Source organism: Brachionichthys hirsutus, chromosome 2, assembly GCF_040956055.1.
Source record: "Brachionichthys hirsutus isolate HB-005 chromosome 2, CSIRO-AGI_Bhir_v1, whole genome shotgun sequence".
NCBI classification, from domain to species: Eukaryota; Metazoa; Chordata; class Actinopteri; order Lophiiformes; family Brachionichthyidae; genus Brachionichthys; species Brachionichthys hirsutus.
Genome location: NC_090898.1, coordinates 3,998,405 through 4,016,173, shown reverse-complemented (window position 1 = coordinate 4,016,173; position 17,769 = coordinate 3,998,405). Strand labels below are relative to the sequence as shown.

At 41.3% G+C, this 17,769-nt stretch overlaps 1 protein-coding gene across 1 annotated transcript in view; it reads right to left on the bottom strand.

Moving 5' to 3' along the window:
• Window positions 1–3,951: 3,951 nt before the first annotated feature.
• Window positions 3,952–17,769, bottom strand: part of cfap74 (cilia and flagella associated protein 74) — a 34,796-nt gene continuing 20,978 nt past the window's right edge. Inside the window, exons 12-28 of the mRNA XM_068750883.1 lie at window positions 17,500–17,587; window positions 15,555–15,728; window positions 14,613–14,746; window positions 14,202–14,478; window positions 13,578–13,712; window positions 13,271–13,404; window positions 12,526–12,660; window positions 11,748–11,857; window positions 10,310–10,365; window positions 9,480–9,599; window positions 9,080–9,235; window positions 8,747–8,885; window positions 8,149–8,303; window positions 7,773–7,905; window positions 6,503–6,636; window positions 5,642–5,779; window positions 3,952–4,047 (exon numbers count right to left, since the gene is read on the bottom strand). Coding sequence (XP_068606984.1) covers window positions 3,952–4,047; window positions 5,642–5,779; window positions 6,503–6,636; window positions 7,773–7,905; window positions 8,149–8,303; window positions 8,747–8,885; window positions 9,080–9,235; window positions 9,480–9,599; window positions 10,310–10,365; window positions 11,748–11,857; window positions 12,526–12,660; window positions 13,271–13,404; window positions 13,578–13,712; window positions 14,202–14,478; window positions 14,613–14,746; window positions 15,555–15,728; window positions 17,500–17,587 — 2,314 coding nt within the window. The remainder of the gene's footprint in view (window positions 4,048–5,641; window positions 5,780–6,502; window positions 6,637–7,772; window positions 7,906–8,148; window positions 8,304–8,746; window positions 8,886–9,079; window positions 9,236–9,479; window positions 9,600–10,309; window positions 10,366–11,747; window positions 11,858–12,525; window positions 12,661–13,270; window positions 13,405–13,577; window positions 13,713–14,201; window positions 14,479–14,612; window positions 14,747–15,554; window positions 15,729–17,499; window positions 17,588–17,769) is intronic.

Here is a 17,769-nt window from a genome sequence, read left to right as displayed (position 1 = left end):
TGTTTTATCCAGAACTATTAGAGGAAACTGAACAATCTTCTGCTGTTTGATGTTCACTTCTGTCACCACATATTAATGCACTTACAATATACATCTTACCGAGGGTAGAGTGTGTGGGACTGTGTGGAAGGTTGTGTGTTCACATGAATGAATGCAAAATCATTCATTTATATTCTTTGATGTACAATAAGAAAAGTATTATTGATGAAAGAGACGAGACCCCCAGCTAAGATTTCCCTTTATCCCCTGTTTGTAAGTGCAACATGCTGCAATACAGGCAGTTGATTGAGGAACACTGCGTGTGTGTGTGTGTGTGTGTGTGTGTGTGTGCTTGTAAATCAAACAGGTCTCTGAGTGTGTGCTTCCACTGGGACTCGTCTGCCCAGGTTAACACTGTTGAGATTTAGTTGCCCGTGGATACGCCCCTGCTTGTCGACATATAAGCGTTAAGAGGTTTCTTTTAGCAGAGCTTTGGGCCACCCGGGGGAGAAATCTTGCTGTCTGCATCAAGCCTACGTCCCCATACATTTTCTGCGTAAGATTGGTTTCATTGTGATCATGAAATAAGTTATCAAACTATGACAGATTGTGATCATTATAAACCATTAAAGCCATTAAAGTGAGGAGAAATATCAAAAAAATCATTTTTTCTCCTATAAGAAATAGGAGTTTTTCATTTTCATAAGCAGCAACTATACGGCAGAGCAGCCTTCTTTATGTTTTAAGGTCATAAATACGCCAAAATGGAATATTTCACACATGTATGGCTTCCATGGATGTGCAGCATTTTCCTTCAGTATTTTTTATACGTGTAACTTTCACAATCGGTCGTTTTCACAGACAGATGGGCAGAGACAATGCGCATTCGCCTCCCATCAGCAGAGCAGGGCCGTAAGTAGCACTATTTCACAGCATTAGCGACGGATCAGAAGAGAAATCAGATTAGAAAAGAGGCAAAATAAATATTGCCGAATATTATCTCACATATTTCATAAAACCAGTGGCATTACACAAGGCTAAGCTCATAATGACCTTGCTTTTTATAGGCAGGTTGGGGTACTGTAATCTGATTTGGCATAATCTCCTACAATCTCTGATAAATGCTTACAGCATGCATCTCTGAGAGGACTCAGATCCTATTGGTCGGCACTGTCATCACTGACATCTGCTGCTCATACGCACAGAGCTTAGCTCACTCCAAGTTGGACGCCATTAGGAGTCTATCAGGCTCATTTTTTTATGGGACTTTAGCTACTGAATATGGCAGAGTAATCTCCTAAATAATCTAGATTCTAGATGATTCACTCTTCCCCGGTGCTGCTGTTGTGGACTATTCTAACATGAAATCATTCGGGTCTGAAACATTCAACCAATGCTGAAGATGCTCCTCATGCAAGCCCGGCGTGCAAATGTGTGTGGCGGCATCACATGATACGAATGAAAATGTATTCACGAATACCAACGTCCGCGTTGATTCAGAGTATCTTTTTACATTTTATAAAACAATTACATTTAGATTTGGATTTGATTAATTCGAGAATTAAGTTTGACGATGATAAGACATCTATAGAAAATACTTGATGTTGCATTTTTAAGACCAAAAAATGGCAGTGATACAAATATATTGTCAAAAACAAAAAAAGATATTGGCAGATTATTGTTATTTTACGGATACAAATATTCTAGGAATGGTTTGGTTCTACAGGGAGGAAATGAATTAGGGCCAGGGCTGACAACGGAGCCCCCTCGTGGCTGCTGATTGGAAGTGCAACAGCAGAGTACAGTTTTAGTGGACAGACTGAAATTAATCTCTGTAATATCAGACAAGATTAAATGTATTTCAAGTTTACTTAATGATCAGATATCAGAGACACTAAATGAATGACAAGAAGGCTTAGTGAGTGTTTGTAGCGCCCCTCAGTGGTTTTTTAATGGGCACTGTCACTTACTCTACATTCTTCCTCACTACCTCTCTCATCATTTGAAATTAAAATTCATGGGTAACATTTTAAAATCTACTGAAATCATTTAATTATAATCAACTTCTGTGCATTTTTTCTTGTATGTATTATGCTATTATGAAGTTGAATTAATTTGATCAGTCTGTTCATTTTGGTATTCATTTGAGCCTATTTTAAAAAATACATGGTCATATATATTGTGTAAGATTCCTGATTTTCTGTGTGTGACACTGGCTATTTTTGGATTGCAGCAGTAAACAGCTGTTTTTTTACGATTGTAAGAAAGATTATTAACAAAATTATTAACCCTTTATATGTTATCAGAAAAGGAGTACTATCAACCATGCTGTTTGTAATAGCTAAATCAAACAAGACGTTTGATTAGATTGGTATAACTGGTAGTAAGTTTAAGTTTTTAAAGTTAGTACTGCTTTGCTGGGGTTTGGCAGCAGGTCGTTGCAGCTAAAGAAAGGCTCTCTGCTAACAGTTACAGATGACTGTCATTGAGGAGTTGAATAATTGCCTCCTCCAAGGAGGTTATGTTTTTCATGGTGATTGTTTGTCTTTAGCAGGATTATGGAATGGAAGTACTGGATGGATCTTGATGGGAAAAGTGTGTTTTATTTGAGGAAAGATTGTTCATATATTTGGTCCTGATTAGTTATTCGATATACATACTAATATACCAGAATACTACATCAAATGAATGTATATTTACTTTTAATATTAATATTAAAATTTCAGAGACTGAACAATGGTTGGGCTGAGTGTGAAGTTTTTCCTCTATGTCCGTACAGTACCAGTTAGCTTCCAGTATGTACTCACACACCCTTGTTGTACAACACAGCTGCACTGGATACAACCCCTAGCGGTGGCATTAGCTGCTGCAGGAGGGAGAATCACTGCGCTTCACACAGCGGCAGGTGTTCAGTGTTTAAAGATGCCTTAACTTAAAGGATTAACACACATTCATAACATCATATGCTTCTGATGATGTTATCATGTATCCTGAAAGTGTGTGGAGTTTTCACTTTAGTACTCTACAAGTGTGCCTTCCAGGTACGGGCGCAGTCATTCATCCTGTCGTTCTGACAGGTTGTGTACAGTGTGTATGTTTTTTTACCGCCTTTCTGCATTTATTTCACTTTTTATTTCTCAGTTTACATCTGACTCGTATGATTTTAGCTGAAACAAGTGAACTTCTCTGCTGAAGCATCAGCAGTTTTATCTAATCCGTTTCATGACCACATTTCTTTTTATTATGCACACGATGAGATTTTGAGCCCAAAATATTTTGATTGCATTCTATGGTGAGACATTTGACATTTGTTACGAGGGCTGAGACAAAGTGAATGTAAAATCTTGTTCTAATGCGTGGGCTCATAATTATGACTCACAGCTTAAACCTACGGACACTTTTTAAAAACCGTTATGGAGTTATTTTCGGATGTATAGTCAAATGGAAAAAAACTTCAAATATAAAATATTTCAAGTTTTACTACTAAAGTGCGGATTCTGAATTTGAAAATAGCAGCACATTTCAAACAACCTGGGACCGGCTCAACAAAAGACTGTGGCAGTTGTGGAAAGCTTGAAAAAGACCTGTTGGATTACCGAGCAGTTCCACACAGGACTTTATGAAGGGTACTTCATGGACTAATAGACGTGAAATTGCAAAGATATGAGGAAGAGTTTATTCGTGTCTGAGTTGCTGAGGCTCTTCAAAGAGGGTAAAAATGCTAATTGAATAAAAAAAACAAGTGAATCAGAGTTTCATTTGAGTCCTGTTGAGTTTAAGACCATTAAATAAACAGTAGGAAGGAAACCCACACAAAACTCAGATCCTTAAACAACAATGCTTTATTGAAACTAACATTTAATATTCAGGTTTGAACCGTAAACGCACAATTCACCTGTACTGTTGTGTGTGTGTGTGAGAGACGGCTTGTGTGAATGTGTCCCTCTGGCTGACCTCCAGGTGCTGCAGAGGTCATTCTATGACCAACGCCATCAGGTTGACGCTGTAAACGTCTGTCTCCTCCCCCTTCAAGGTAACAGAAAAACATGTCTCCACCCCCTCCAAATACTGAAACACACACACGCACACCACAGCTTTTACAGCAAAACGTATACCTGTACAGTATTATTTGAGTCTTTGATTACTAGTTAGTGCAAAGAAAATGAGTTGCCAGCTTTTGAAATAATCTAACAGCATTGCTCTGGTCTATCTGAAAACATGTCGGAGAAAATTGCTGCAGAGACATGAGGGATCGTCTCATCTAATTATTGAGTAAAAACCGGATACTAGTGGTTTCACAATAGATGGTTAAATAGTGGTTAAAGACAGTCGTTATTGTTGTAAAAAGCTTTGTTCTGGGATACATGGAGTCATAACGGTCACAAATAAATAGCAACTAGAAATAAAATATCAAATATCTCTGGAGGTGATCAGGTTTATGTCTGTTTGCCGTTGGCTGTTAAAATGTCATTTTTTGCTGGCTAGTTCAGATCACTCGATTCATCCATTCTATTTGTATTCTTTATATAATAATATCGACATATTCTAGTCTATGTTGTACAGCGCTGCGTTCCCAATGAGCATCTTTGGTACCGGTATTTATTATCTTTAAAGAGGACATATTCTACCCTTTTTGATGATGAGTGTGATGTGATTAAAAGATGGTTCATGATTGTCCACATTATATAAGATGAAGGTCTTTAATTATTTTTCTTATAAACTTTTATTTATCAGTTATAAAAATACAGTTGCATAAGTTATGTTTTAAACTCTGATTTTGCTCCTTAATTTCTGTCGAATCTGCTAGATGTACTGTAGAGGACCTCCAGGAACAGCTGCATGCAAAGAAGGCAAGGAAGAAGTGGTACAGGAGATTTTTGTGTGGTAAGTAGTTGTCCCTGACCAGAATAATCTCGGGATCGGGGAGGCCGTTTATTCCAATCACCTCCGTCCCGTCCTAGTCTCCCTGTCCACTGCCCACATGAGCGTTGAATTCCTCCAGAAAAACAATGGTCCCCCGTCATTATCAGGACAGCGGCTGAAATGAGCTTCCTCCGTAGGGTGGCTGGGCTCTCCCTTAGAGACAGGGTGAGAAGCTCAGTCATCGGGAGGAGCTCGGAGTAGAGCCGCTGCTCCTGCGCGTTGAGAGGAGCCAGATGAGGACGCTCGGGCACCTATTTAGGATGCCTCCTGTACGTCTCCCTGGTGAGGTGTTCAGGGCACGTCCCACCGGTAGGAGACCACGGGGAAGACCCAGGACACGCTGTTTAAAAATATTTTTTTTATTTGGCCCTCCGTCCATTTGACTTTGACATCCCTGCTGTACAGTACATCCAGCAGATTCGACAGAAATTAAGGAACAAAATCAGAGTTTAAAACATAACTTATGCAACTGTATTTTTATAACTGATAAATAAAAGTTTATAAGAAAAATAATTAAAGACTCCTCATCTTATATAACAACAAACGAACCCAATTGCAATACCCTCGCCCCCCTTTCGGCGAGGGTAACAAACAGACGGACCCAATTGCAATACCCTCGCCCCCCCTTCGGTGAGGGTAACAAACAGACGGACCCAATTGCAATACCCTGGCCTCCCCTTCGGCGAGGGTAACAATTGCTCATGAAAGCAATCGCCAGATTAAAGGCTAAACCTTGTACCTTGTACCGGGTCGGGGGCGTCCAGGTGATGGTGATGGTGCGTCTTTGGTTTGCTTCCACGGTGCCTTTGCTGGGCTCCACACTGAAGCCCTTCAGCTGCAGAGACGCCACATTGTCGCAGACAAACTCACCCCCACTCTGAAAAACAGCAGGACAAGACAGAATGCATCAGCGCTCACCTTGAAACATGGGTCGGAGTAAAGGAACTGAGCCAGAGCAGCGTTTTCAAACAATAAAAACTGATGCAACAACATTTTAAATCATCTTTAATGTTTAGATTTTGCTAGATATAGTTAAAACACAGTGGTTTAAATCCCCTACAGAGTGCTGTATGAGTGAGCTACAAAACGCAGGACAACTAGAAAGACAATCAGCGATTGCAGACCCTCGCCTCCAAAAGACTATTGGATCTTGTGAGACAGTAAACAGGGCTTCCGGATCAGAGGGGCCAAACCTGCTCTAGCTTGCTGCTCCGGAACGTACTACAAGACTCCTTCTGGACTCTTTTTCCCGTCATGCCATTCGTGTCCCTCCCTCTTAAAGTGACACTCCCATGTTACAGCACAGGCACAATTCTAGATGTAAAAATAATTATAGAATCTGGATCTAGATCCGGATCAACGCCATTCTCGGGGAGCACCGAGCCACTGACAGAACCTTGCTTGTGTAAAAATTCCAAGTCGATTGGGTTACTAGTTTTTGAGTTATGCGCGCGGACAGACCAGCAAACAGACAAACAGACAAACAAACCCAATTGCAATACCCTCACCTCCCCTTCGGCGAGGGTAATAATGATGCTGATGCTGGTGATGACATCATTAACTCCAGTGTCTTATTGTATTCTCTGTCTTCTCACGGTACCTTCTTGCTGGACTGGGTGGAGCGGATGCAGCCCACCTGCAGCTCCCTCACTGCAGGTCCGATGGTGCCTCCCCTCCTGACGGCCCTCAAGGTCACCAGTACAGGAATGCTGGGCTTGTCCGTCATCCGTGAGTCTGCTGAGAGAGAGGCCCACAGCAGCATCGTCACAGGTTGCATGACATGCCAAACACTTCCTGTTGTTCGCTGCACTCATGATAACGACCCCACACTGTTCATTTGTAGCCCACGTGGATTTATTATGCCTAAATTAACAATGTTAACGGCTCTGGGGAGGAACGGTTGATTCATCAGCCGGTCATTCGGTCCAGACTGAAGTTTCTCAAGTGTTATAAGTTTCACATTCAGTAGTTTTTATAAAAAAAAAAGTTTACAGACATCTTGTCCCCATAATGGATTAACTATAACAATCTATGTCCTTATTTCCCCACATAGCACCTTCATTTGTCCAAATGTACAATTCATCCATTAATTTGCTTCAGATTTCTTTTAAATCTGGACTCAATCCGACTGGTTTCAGATGGGTACAATTTGTTTGTATTGGAGACAATGAAGATTCATTTGAACAAAAAGGGTAAATCGAAGGGCTCCACATAGATCTGACACATTTGGCCCACGTGGATGTAAATCCGTGCTGCACACAAATAGCTGTGACCAAACAGTGACAAACAAAACAGCGCTTCAGCAGTCTGTTCCATTTATTTGCTATGGAAATGAAGGAAGTCAGTGGCTGAAACAAGGAAGGTAAAGTAGAGGAACGCTGTAGCATGCATTCAAAGACCAGATTTATAGTTAATTACACCTGTATGGTTCATTAACCTCTTTCCTGAAGACTAAATAGAAACTCGAGCTTCACTGGAAGTTAATGGGAGGCTTCCCCATTTGAGTGAACAGTCCTGTTCCTTTAAGCTCAGGCTCTGATCCAACTGGTGCTACTTTTAATTCTCCGACACCTCATAGATTTGATTTCGCAGCAGTCTTGTTCAGAAAGTGTCCTTATTTTTACACACTGGAATCTAAATGTGAATATGGACGAGAAGTTCCGAGTCATTACAGTTAACTATGTAATGTGTGGATTATTAGTTGAGTCTCAGTAATTGAGTCAGAGCGTATGCCCTCTTGTATCTTGGATAATAAGCCTGACTTGACTCATTTCTGTGGCTACCAGTGCATTGCTGATCTGCGTGAGACGAACATGGCAAACATCGCCACGCCCTGATGAGGAGATGAAGACAGAGGAGGCTTTTGATACCTGACAGCTGTGTCTGATTGGTTATCAGCGGAGGGAGGAGGGACTCAATGGGCACACCCAGCCGGTCTCCTCCACACAGATACATGTTATGGGAAGAGGCTGCGCCCTTCAGATCCTTCACACACACTTTACTCTGCGACACACAGACATGCACAGGTTTAAGGTTGAAATATCATACAGACCAGAGTGGATTTATGACGTACATTTAGATAAAAAAAGGCCAGCATTTTGGATGGGTGAAAGCAGTCACTACTAAACGGACGACCCACAGCCCTTGTTATTAGGAGTTTCATGCAGGAGCTATTTTTGCCGGCTCCTTTGAGTCTGAAGGTTGAGCTGAGTGGCCGTGTGACTTTTGTGTTGCTGCTCTGATCACCTTATTTGTGAGCTCTATGGTTAGTCTGTCAAAGTAGTTGACAGAGGGGTGGTCAGGCTGAAAAGTGGCGGTGATGTCCTGGCTCTGTCCTGGATCAATACTGCCCTCTGCTGGCAGTGCACTGAACACACTCAGCCCACTGTAGTTTTGGGTTCCTGCAGAGGTTGGGAAGCACAGGGTGCATTCACTTTACTGAGAATGGCCACCTAGCTTGACTTTGACTCTGATATTATATATTAGTAAATATAATAAAATATATCCTGAAGGCAATATACAGCAGATTAAAACACATAATGCAGGTAAAATGAGCACATCTGACGGTATCAGCTGGCGTATTTGTCCGGCCATAATTAAGACGTGTGTCCGTCGATAATTATGTAAATGTGAACTTGTGTATTGTGTAAGCTTTAAACACTATCATTGAAAACCAAGGCCCTGAGCCAATGATCCAGTGATTCAGACACCCATCACGCCTCTCACCGAGCCCTCACGTCCTGGACACATTTGCATCATTTGTTTTTCTACACATTTATTTCTGATAGCGCTCCAGTTGTTAGATTTTCAGCTTCCTTGGTAAGCAATCTTTGTGGCATCTTACCAACAACAGGATGACGCTTGGAGTCTTTGTATCCTCCCAGCAGGAGGGCCACCTCATCAGCGCCACCCTGAGGCCTGGAAGGAGAGAGGCTTTCCAGCTCCACCCTGAAAGTCACCGCCATCGCTGAGCTGTTCTTTAACTATCAGCAAAACAGGTTTAATGTCAGATCCAAAGCTGCGCTCTCCTCCAAGCATCAATGTAATCAGTGCAACAGACAACCCACATTTCCAGTCTGCTTTTTAAATGTGGAATACAGAACATGTGTTCACCACAAACAAGATCTCATTCTAAAGCTTCTCATTGTCGCTGTTTTAATCATCACTGTCGACCGACCTGAAGGACCAGTGAGGCGCTTTCCTTCTCCAAAACATAGCCAAAATCAAGGACACCTCCAGTGGGGGTTACGGTAGCAGCAGGGACCCTGCCCTCCCCAAGCAGGGTCACCTCCAGGGTCATCCGCTGACTCCGCACCTCCAGGGTCTCACAGTACTAGAGGACAGGGGGGGGGGGGGCACTGCATAAGTCTTGACGATGGTATTAAACTTATTTGAAAGGATAATTCTGATGGAACAAAGTGAGCATATAACCCTGGAGTACCCACGGACCCAATGAGTATGAAAAGGGTTCCTGGGTTCTCCAGGGTTAAAACAATATTTTTGCATAATTCAACTTCAATCTGAGTGTTACGGGCCATTTCACCAGTGGTTGATTGTGAACTACGCAGGTGACTCACTTTTTTCTCGAGGGAAGGACAGAATGCCAGGACCAGAGTGTGCTTTCCTCCAGGTTTTAAACACCTGAGAGCATTCAGAAGGGAAAAAGTACCAAGCGTATCCAGAACTGACGAGCTCAGCTGGGAAACAGTCAAAGCGGCAAACAAGCTGAATTCACTGTTATTTATACGAGTTTATTTATACTATCTGCCTTTACAGCAGTCGCAAGGTCCAATTAGCATGAATACATTCTGCACACGTCGGTCATATTCAGTGTCTGAACGAGACGCTAACGATAAGAGACGCCATTAACGTGATGGACCTATCATCTATAAATATGTCTCTCATCTTATTATGACACAATAACTTCATTAAAATTCATTAAAAGGTGAATTCATCTGTTATAAGTTTTGAGATCTCTCCATTTATCCTTTAAGTCTCAGGACCCCGTTTAAAACGTTCATTTTCTTGAACAGCCTATCCCAGCAGTCTGTGGGCGAGAGGCGGGGTACACCCTGGACAAGGCGCCAGCTCATCACAAGGCCACACACAGACAGACAATCATACACTCACACACACGCACACACACACACACACTCTCACACCTACGGACAATTTAGTGCAACCAATTCACCTCAGCTGCATGTTTTTGGAGGTGGGAGGAAACCGGAGAACCCCGAGAGAACCCATGCAGACAGGAGAACATGAAAACTCCACACAGAAAGGAATCAAACCCGGTACCGTCTTATTGGGAGGCAAAAAAGCGCCACCCACTGTGCCACCCTGTTTATAACACGACTGGTTTATAGTGCTGCTTTTTTCTTGCCAGTATCTTCTGGACAAAGGATACATCCAAAGGTTCCTTTGAAATGTTCTGAACTGTAATTCTCTTGATCACCGGTTGTCCTAAGAAGAGATGACACAAGAGCATATGATTCTCAGCGTTGATTGAGTTCATTGTTGATTTGCTCCTGTCCCATGTTGTCTTCTCAATGTGCCGCCTCCGGTCTGTGTTTCCCTCTTTGACTTCTCAGTTTGATGTATCGTCTCTGGTCCGGGTTTTCATGTGTTCAAAGTCTTTTTTTTTTTGGTGCGTTTTGTCAAGTTTTGCCGTTTTCCCAGTTATTTATTCTACTTTTAGGATTCATTTTGTTTTAGATATGTCCTGTTGCCTGCTGTTTTCAAACTGTGGTTGTCAACATTCTTGGGTTTGGTTGTGTTTTTCCTGCTTTGCAAAAACATCTCTCGATGAACCTGGTTGTTTGCAGCTTATGTTAAAACTTTGAACTACTTTCTTGCTGTCTCTGGATTTAGTCTGAATTTGGGTCCTCGTCTTAAAACTCGAAACACGAGACTTGTATGATGACGGTCACAGCACAATATCATCTGATGACGTTCCGTTCACGTTCTCCAGCGAGGAAGATGACGCCGCTGCAGAGATCGTCTGATGGAAATAAAGCTTCATCGACCTCTGCTCTTTGCTCAAAGATTCTTCAGTTGAAGAATGGAAAAACAAGTAACTGGTGTCTCAGTGCATTCATTTTGAATTACAGTTGGCAAACACCATTGCCTATGTTTGCATTCTTCAGGATTCCTATCTGTTTGAATCATTCTGGATGTTTAATGCAAGCTTGAGTTTCACTAAATATGTTTGATTTGAAACAGTCAAATATATGTTTCCATGTTACTGCTCGATCACAAACTCGATCAGTGACGCATTACAGAGCAAAACCACACGGCACTCAGCAAGCACAATTTGACTCCTCTACCACAAAAACCGGCTCTGAGAATTTTGAAAGACTTTGGTATCAATATTTTAACAGCTATTCCAAAGAAACAATATTTTATTAATGGTGAATATGGTTTCCACTACAGTTTGATGGGAATCAGAATCTCTTTATTGCCATTGTCAGTCACTGAGGCTTCACAGACTATGATTTATTTTCCCACTGCAATCATGCAACAGGTAACAGTAATGACAATAATAAAATGCATGATGTCGAGTTTCATTATTTATGTTGCAGTTGTGAATTTTCAACAAGACAGATTAATGTCAGTATTAAATTGCATTACAGATCAGAGTTTGGTAGATTTCATGTCATGGTGAAGTATTGATAACATTATCCATAAATTTGGATGCAAAAATCTATAATCACTTCTTTCCCATAATAGGATCCAGATGACAATTCTTAATAAATAAATAAATAAACAGATAAACAAACCAACCAACCTGATATGTGAGATATGCAAGGAACCATCAGACACCAGGAACATTCAGAATGACTCACCCACTGCCACCAGACAGAAGTCGATGACACTGTGTCCATTGCCGGATGTTACCACGAGAGGGGGCTGCACAGCAGTACACTGCAGCTTCAAGTGCAGAGTGTTCCAGGGTCTGTGGAGACGTTGAAACGATCACCGAATCGTGATCGCTGGCTACGGCCTGTCTGACTTCATTCATTCATCCCCTGAACCGCTTTATTCGCTACCGGGTCGTGCTAGAGCCTATCCCAGCAGTCAAAGGGCGAGAGGCGGGGTACACCCCGGACAAGGCGCCAGCTCATCGCAGGACCCCGTTTGACTTCTGAATGATAAATTAAAACTGATATTAAAACTGTATTTGGCTGGAAATGTTTGTGAGACCTCAGTTACCACCAGATCACTCAACAGAAGGTGAAATTGAGTAACCTCACGTTCTGCTCTTGTTTTGAATAGTTTAGTTTTAAACCAGAGATATTTCACCAGCATCTGGGGCCCTCTAGCGAAAACCAAACGACATTTTACACACACATTGGAGAGATTATTAAGATTCGAGGAGAAAACCCATGTGGACACGAGATGAACTCCACACTGGTGAGTTGCAGGTGGATTTGAATGCGGGACCTTTTTGCTGTGAGGCAACACACAATGGTTATGGTTACTTGATTCAAAGAAGATGATATTTTCTTCATTAATTATAAATCTGAAGTAAATAATGCAATGAGTTATGTTAAAAGAGGTAAAGACACCTATAGGTTCTTTTTTTTTTTTTACAAAGCTGCATGGAAGCTGATTTGGTGTTACCTCCACACTGGCTGCAGCTGCCCGTCTTCCTGTGGGGGGTCGCCGTCAGACACAAAGCAGGGAACGGTGAACTCTCTGTAACGTTGAGTGAAAGAGTACAGCAGAGAACTCCTGGCCTGTTCATACCGCTCTGACCTACAAGGCAAAAATATTCACCAGTTACACAAACCAGGAAATGCTCTTCACACTCTCACAACGAAAGCCTAAATGAGAACTAGAGAAGCACACGGAGAGCACAGACCTCAGGCAAGGAGCTCATTCCCCATGCTAATAGATTTCCACCAAAAGCCATAGGCTTATTTTTTATTTTATTTATATTTTTAGATTCAATGATCATAGAACTTACCTTTAGCAATTTAATTCAAATTGAATCCTGCTAACACACAAACAAGCAAACAAATGCAGTTAAAAACATAACCTCCTTAGCGGCGGTAATAATGATCCTTGCCTGGAGGAAGAGGGAATATATAATCTAAGTACGGTATATATAATATATATTATATACAAGTAAAATGTTGTCTTGTTGAAACTCAATTTAGAATCGGTTTTAGAAACACAAACAACCTCTCAGGTAGAATGACTGCAGTACAATACTTGGATATTTGGATGTAAAATATTCATGAATATTTGTTCACTCGCATTCCAGCTTTTGCTTCACAGCAAAAGTGTTTGTGTTACATAGGAAGCAACAAGAGTGATGACCTCAAGGGGAGATTTGAGCCCTATAGAAATGAAAGCCTCCCACCCGGGCTGCATGTCTGCAGGATCTGGTGATTCCGGCGGCTGCACCGTCTCAGGGCTGTCAGAAGTCTTGTTATTTTTTGGAATCCCTGAGGCCGTCCTTCCTTTACGCTCTTCCACTGGGACAGCACTGCTAGTCTAACAACACACACACAAACAAAAAACAACTGATACGTTCACGCTGAGGTTTTTAGCTTCTTCATTCTGAAAACTCCTGTTTATAAAAAAGTGATAAAAAAAGCTCAGATTTAATCCCATTTGGTAGCGCAGACTGAGTCGCGCAGACTTGGGTCGATGGTTTTTAGCTGTACCTCCTGTTTGGTGTGTCTGGTTCTCTCCAACTCCTTCTCGCAGAGCAACTTGGCACGATGGAGGAGACGCAGCGCCTCCTCTTTGATCTCCTGGTTTGTAAGTCGAGGTCTGAATGTCACCAGGACCAGACATCTCTGTCAGAGGAGAGATGCCACAGATTACTCAGATTTCAAGGATCCAGCAAGAACTTTTTTTAGTTTTAGTTTTTTGTATTGTATACAGATTTATAGAATGCCTTAAAATGTGGACTGATGCAGTCTAAAAACTGGATTGTTTCTCTGGAGTCTGAAATAAAGTTTGCCACAACAACAACCCAAAACATGAACTGCAGTGAATTTCAAAATGCCTATTTTTGCTGAATTTAACATCAGACGTTGACACTCTTTGATATTGCAGCATGGAACTGCAAAATAAACACATTTCTAACTTCCAACTAGTGTCCACCAGAGGGCATTATTACACTACACTACAGTCATTCACTATGACAAGTGCTATGTGTAATTCTACAGTCGATGACTGTACTGAGTTAAACTGACTTTAACTCTGTGTTTACACTCTCTGATTGAAAGTAATTTCTGTTAGAAGTTATATACTAATTACAAAATCTCTTCCATTAACTCCACCTCTCCGGGCAGCAAGCTGCCAGCAGAAGGAGTGATGCTGACATCTGAATCCTTGGGTGGTGTGAAGGAGAACAGTGTGGGGGCTACAGGGGCCGTGGCATCTTTGCCCAGTGGGGGGGCTGGCTGTTTGGAGTGATTTTGGTTGGTTTCGTGGTTGATCAGGTGAAGCACAGCAGTATCGCAGCCACCCAACGCCGTGCCCCCAAACTGGACCAGAGAATGAGAGAGTTCTAGAGGAGGATCGACACCCACTGCTCGGCAAGACAGAAGGAAATATCTGCCGACAAAAATGAAGGAACTGTTTAGATATAGAAGAATACATGTGGTATTAATGAACAGGAATAATTAAAAGCAGGGATGATTCAACAAATTCATGATGCCTCATTTACACGCTACACAAGATCAATTAACCTGTTTATTCCAGACTTGCAGCGGAGTTGGAAATTGTAGTCTTTGGCCTTATGGGCACTGAAAATCAGATCAATTTCCAGGGTCTCTTGTGGAAGCAGAGTGCCAAAACCATCATTAGGCTGGACATCAAGAAACTATAAAGAGAACACAAACTGTAGGATTATAATACTTTTAAAATCAATAATACATAATATTTCTAATAGTATTTGTGAAACAGTCTTTCAGTTTACATACATGCAGTAATGCTGTTTTGTTTTATATCTTCCTGTGAAAACCAGGGCGGATTGGGCCAACATTTGATCAACTCTATGTTTCTCATTGAAAGCAGAGCCTGAAGAACTGTTTAAAACTGAAGGAAATGAGAGGCTCTCTTCTACAGCAGCATAACAAGAACTGAGCAATATTTGCATCGTCTTGCAGTTAAATCTCGCCCACACAGTGCTGGGATCAGCCGGTCACCCAACTGTTATAACAGTGACGGACCAGAATGTGTTGGGATTGGTGTTTTATTATGTGGTTATAACAGGATCATCTCATAAGAGAGAATGCCGTGTAGTGTGGGATGAAACAACGTTCATCTAAATGGAGCAATTAAACAATGAGACAGTTATTCCCAATGACATTATTGAAAACAATGTGCCCCATGCTGTGTTTGATTTTATTCATAAATAAATCAGATTCAAGAACAACTATAATTTAAAAATCATATATATCGAATAAATAAACTTTATAACCTGAATCATCGTCATACTAATCGTTTAGCATTAGAGCTCCTGCAAATGGTCACCATAGAAACAGCCCCTGTGACACACAGGAAGTTAGTAATCTAATAATCAGTTATAGTTGCAACTTTGAGGATCTATTTATCTGTAAAACCTTAATATTTAATATGAGATAAGGTATTCACAAGACGCATAATAAAACTCTGAATGCTCTTCTTACCTTGGGAACATCCATAAAACCAAATTCCTGTGGCAGCAGGGACATGTTGGACAGACGAACGCTGGTCGTGATCGACTGATGGATGGAACAGAAGCCAAAGTCCACCTCAGTCCGGTCAAACTGCAGCTCTGATGACGTCACAATCGCATGAACCACATAATCAGTGGTCTTTACCTAAAATCACAATGACAAGTATATGAAGAGTTATATATATATTTTTTATTGCAATGTGTAATAAGAATTTGTGCCAGTGGTCCTTTTGAATATTGCTCTGCACTGGCATCACTTTTTAATTTGTAATAATTAAACTTCCAATCTTCTTCTGGCTCACATGCTATTCCTGTTTCACAACAGCTGGTTAAGTGTGTGTGGAGGATGCTTGGTGCTTGTTACTAAGGAAGCATCAACACCCCACCAGGTGTACGCTGTGTAGAAGCATGGAGCAGCTGTTTAGGCGTGTCTAACCTGCACCCGCATCACTCATTGGATACAAGGACAAAACTTCTTGTGAGTGGTTTTGGTCTTTTTATGGGATTTATTGGTGATAATAAAAATGAAGGAACAAGGTCTTTATGTTTGTGTAATACCAGATGAAGAGAAGGCAACCTGCGGAGTGTTGGGAGTGTTGTTTTCATGACCTTGTTTTTGGTCTCGGCACCATTGCTTCCCTGGCTGCTGTGAGGTGACAAAACAGTGTGTGTCTGTTTATTTTTATTTCTGTGTGTGTGTGCGTGTGGTGCAATGCCAGAGCTTGGGGCTCGGGGCAACAGCTTTGGTGCTCCACAGGAGCATCCTGACCCCCCCCCCCCCTTGTCCTGGGCTGGATGTGCAGGGAGAGGAAGATGATGATGATGATTTGGCAAGAAATCAACCTCGATTTAGATTTTCATGAGAGGGAGAACTGGCACCAATGCAACATGAATGTGTAAGCAGCTGCTCTGTGGTTTTCAATAAAGACTGCTGCAGCTGAATACATTTTCCCCTTTAAGGGCTTCTAAACTTTTTGTTGACATTATTCTGTAATACACGTTGAGTTATTTTGAAGTATTTAGACGTGCAGCTCTTGGGAGGAACAATGTTTGACTCTGAATAATCAAATAATCTGAATTTGATTCAAGCATCACGTTTTTGGGCAGGTTTAGAGGTTGTTATGGATAATTATTGTACTTTAGTCTATTAGCTCCTGAACTGAAGGAAGGGAAAGTTCTGAAAAAGGAATCGCCATGACTCACACGTGACTTTTCAAGGCACTAAAATAAAATGTCCACAATCATTCATACCCTATAGGTCAACTACAAGAACCGTATCATGTCGGCCTGTTTGTGTTTTATACAATAGAGAATAATAGAGAACCTAAATATTCAGTGCATCAGACTAGCCCTTGCACGCAAACATAAAGACCATATCACTGCTATTTTATTACAAATTATCTGTTGGAAGCAAGTACTTCCAGAACAACATGGCATAAAATGATCACTGTCAGATCGCAGCTATGAAGCCTTTAATTGCATCTCATGTCCGTCAGTCTATCCATGTTTCATGTTTTATATATTTCCCCATGTCCAAAAATGAAGACAGTGTGTGACTTATGTGAAGACAATATTATATGTGCATATTAGCATTGAATATTGAGTGTTAAATAAACAAATATAATATTGCATATGACGATAGTCCTTGGAATGAGAAAATACTCATTCGACTTCAGCAGACATTTAACAACATGGAATAACCTTTATGCTCGGCTTATTAGTGCCCATGAAGTAACTGGGCCCTGGGGGGCAGGGGGATAATTTTAGCGTGTTAGAGATAAAATGGGTTACAACCTTCAGCATCTCTTATTCTGTTGGCTATAAAGTAGGACACAAGCACTGAATTGCACAAGTTCAGCTACAGAAGAAATAAAGTGGAAGCACATGATATATATATATATATATATCATGCAGACCTGTCCTGATACTTGCATAGCCATCGGGACTTCCAGGACTCCAGTATCGCTGTCAAAAAACATTTTTGCGTCTTTGGATAAGGAGCATCTACGAGAGAAAATACAAAGCAGATAAAATGAGAAAAGAGAGCACCAATTATCACTGCTGACAATGAACGCAAAACTGCATTAGATTTCTATTTGTTTTCGGTACATCAAACACCAATAGTCCAAAAGCACAGTCGAGCTTTTCGAACAAATCTAAAGTTTCCGACCCTGAAGACCCATTAC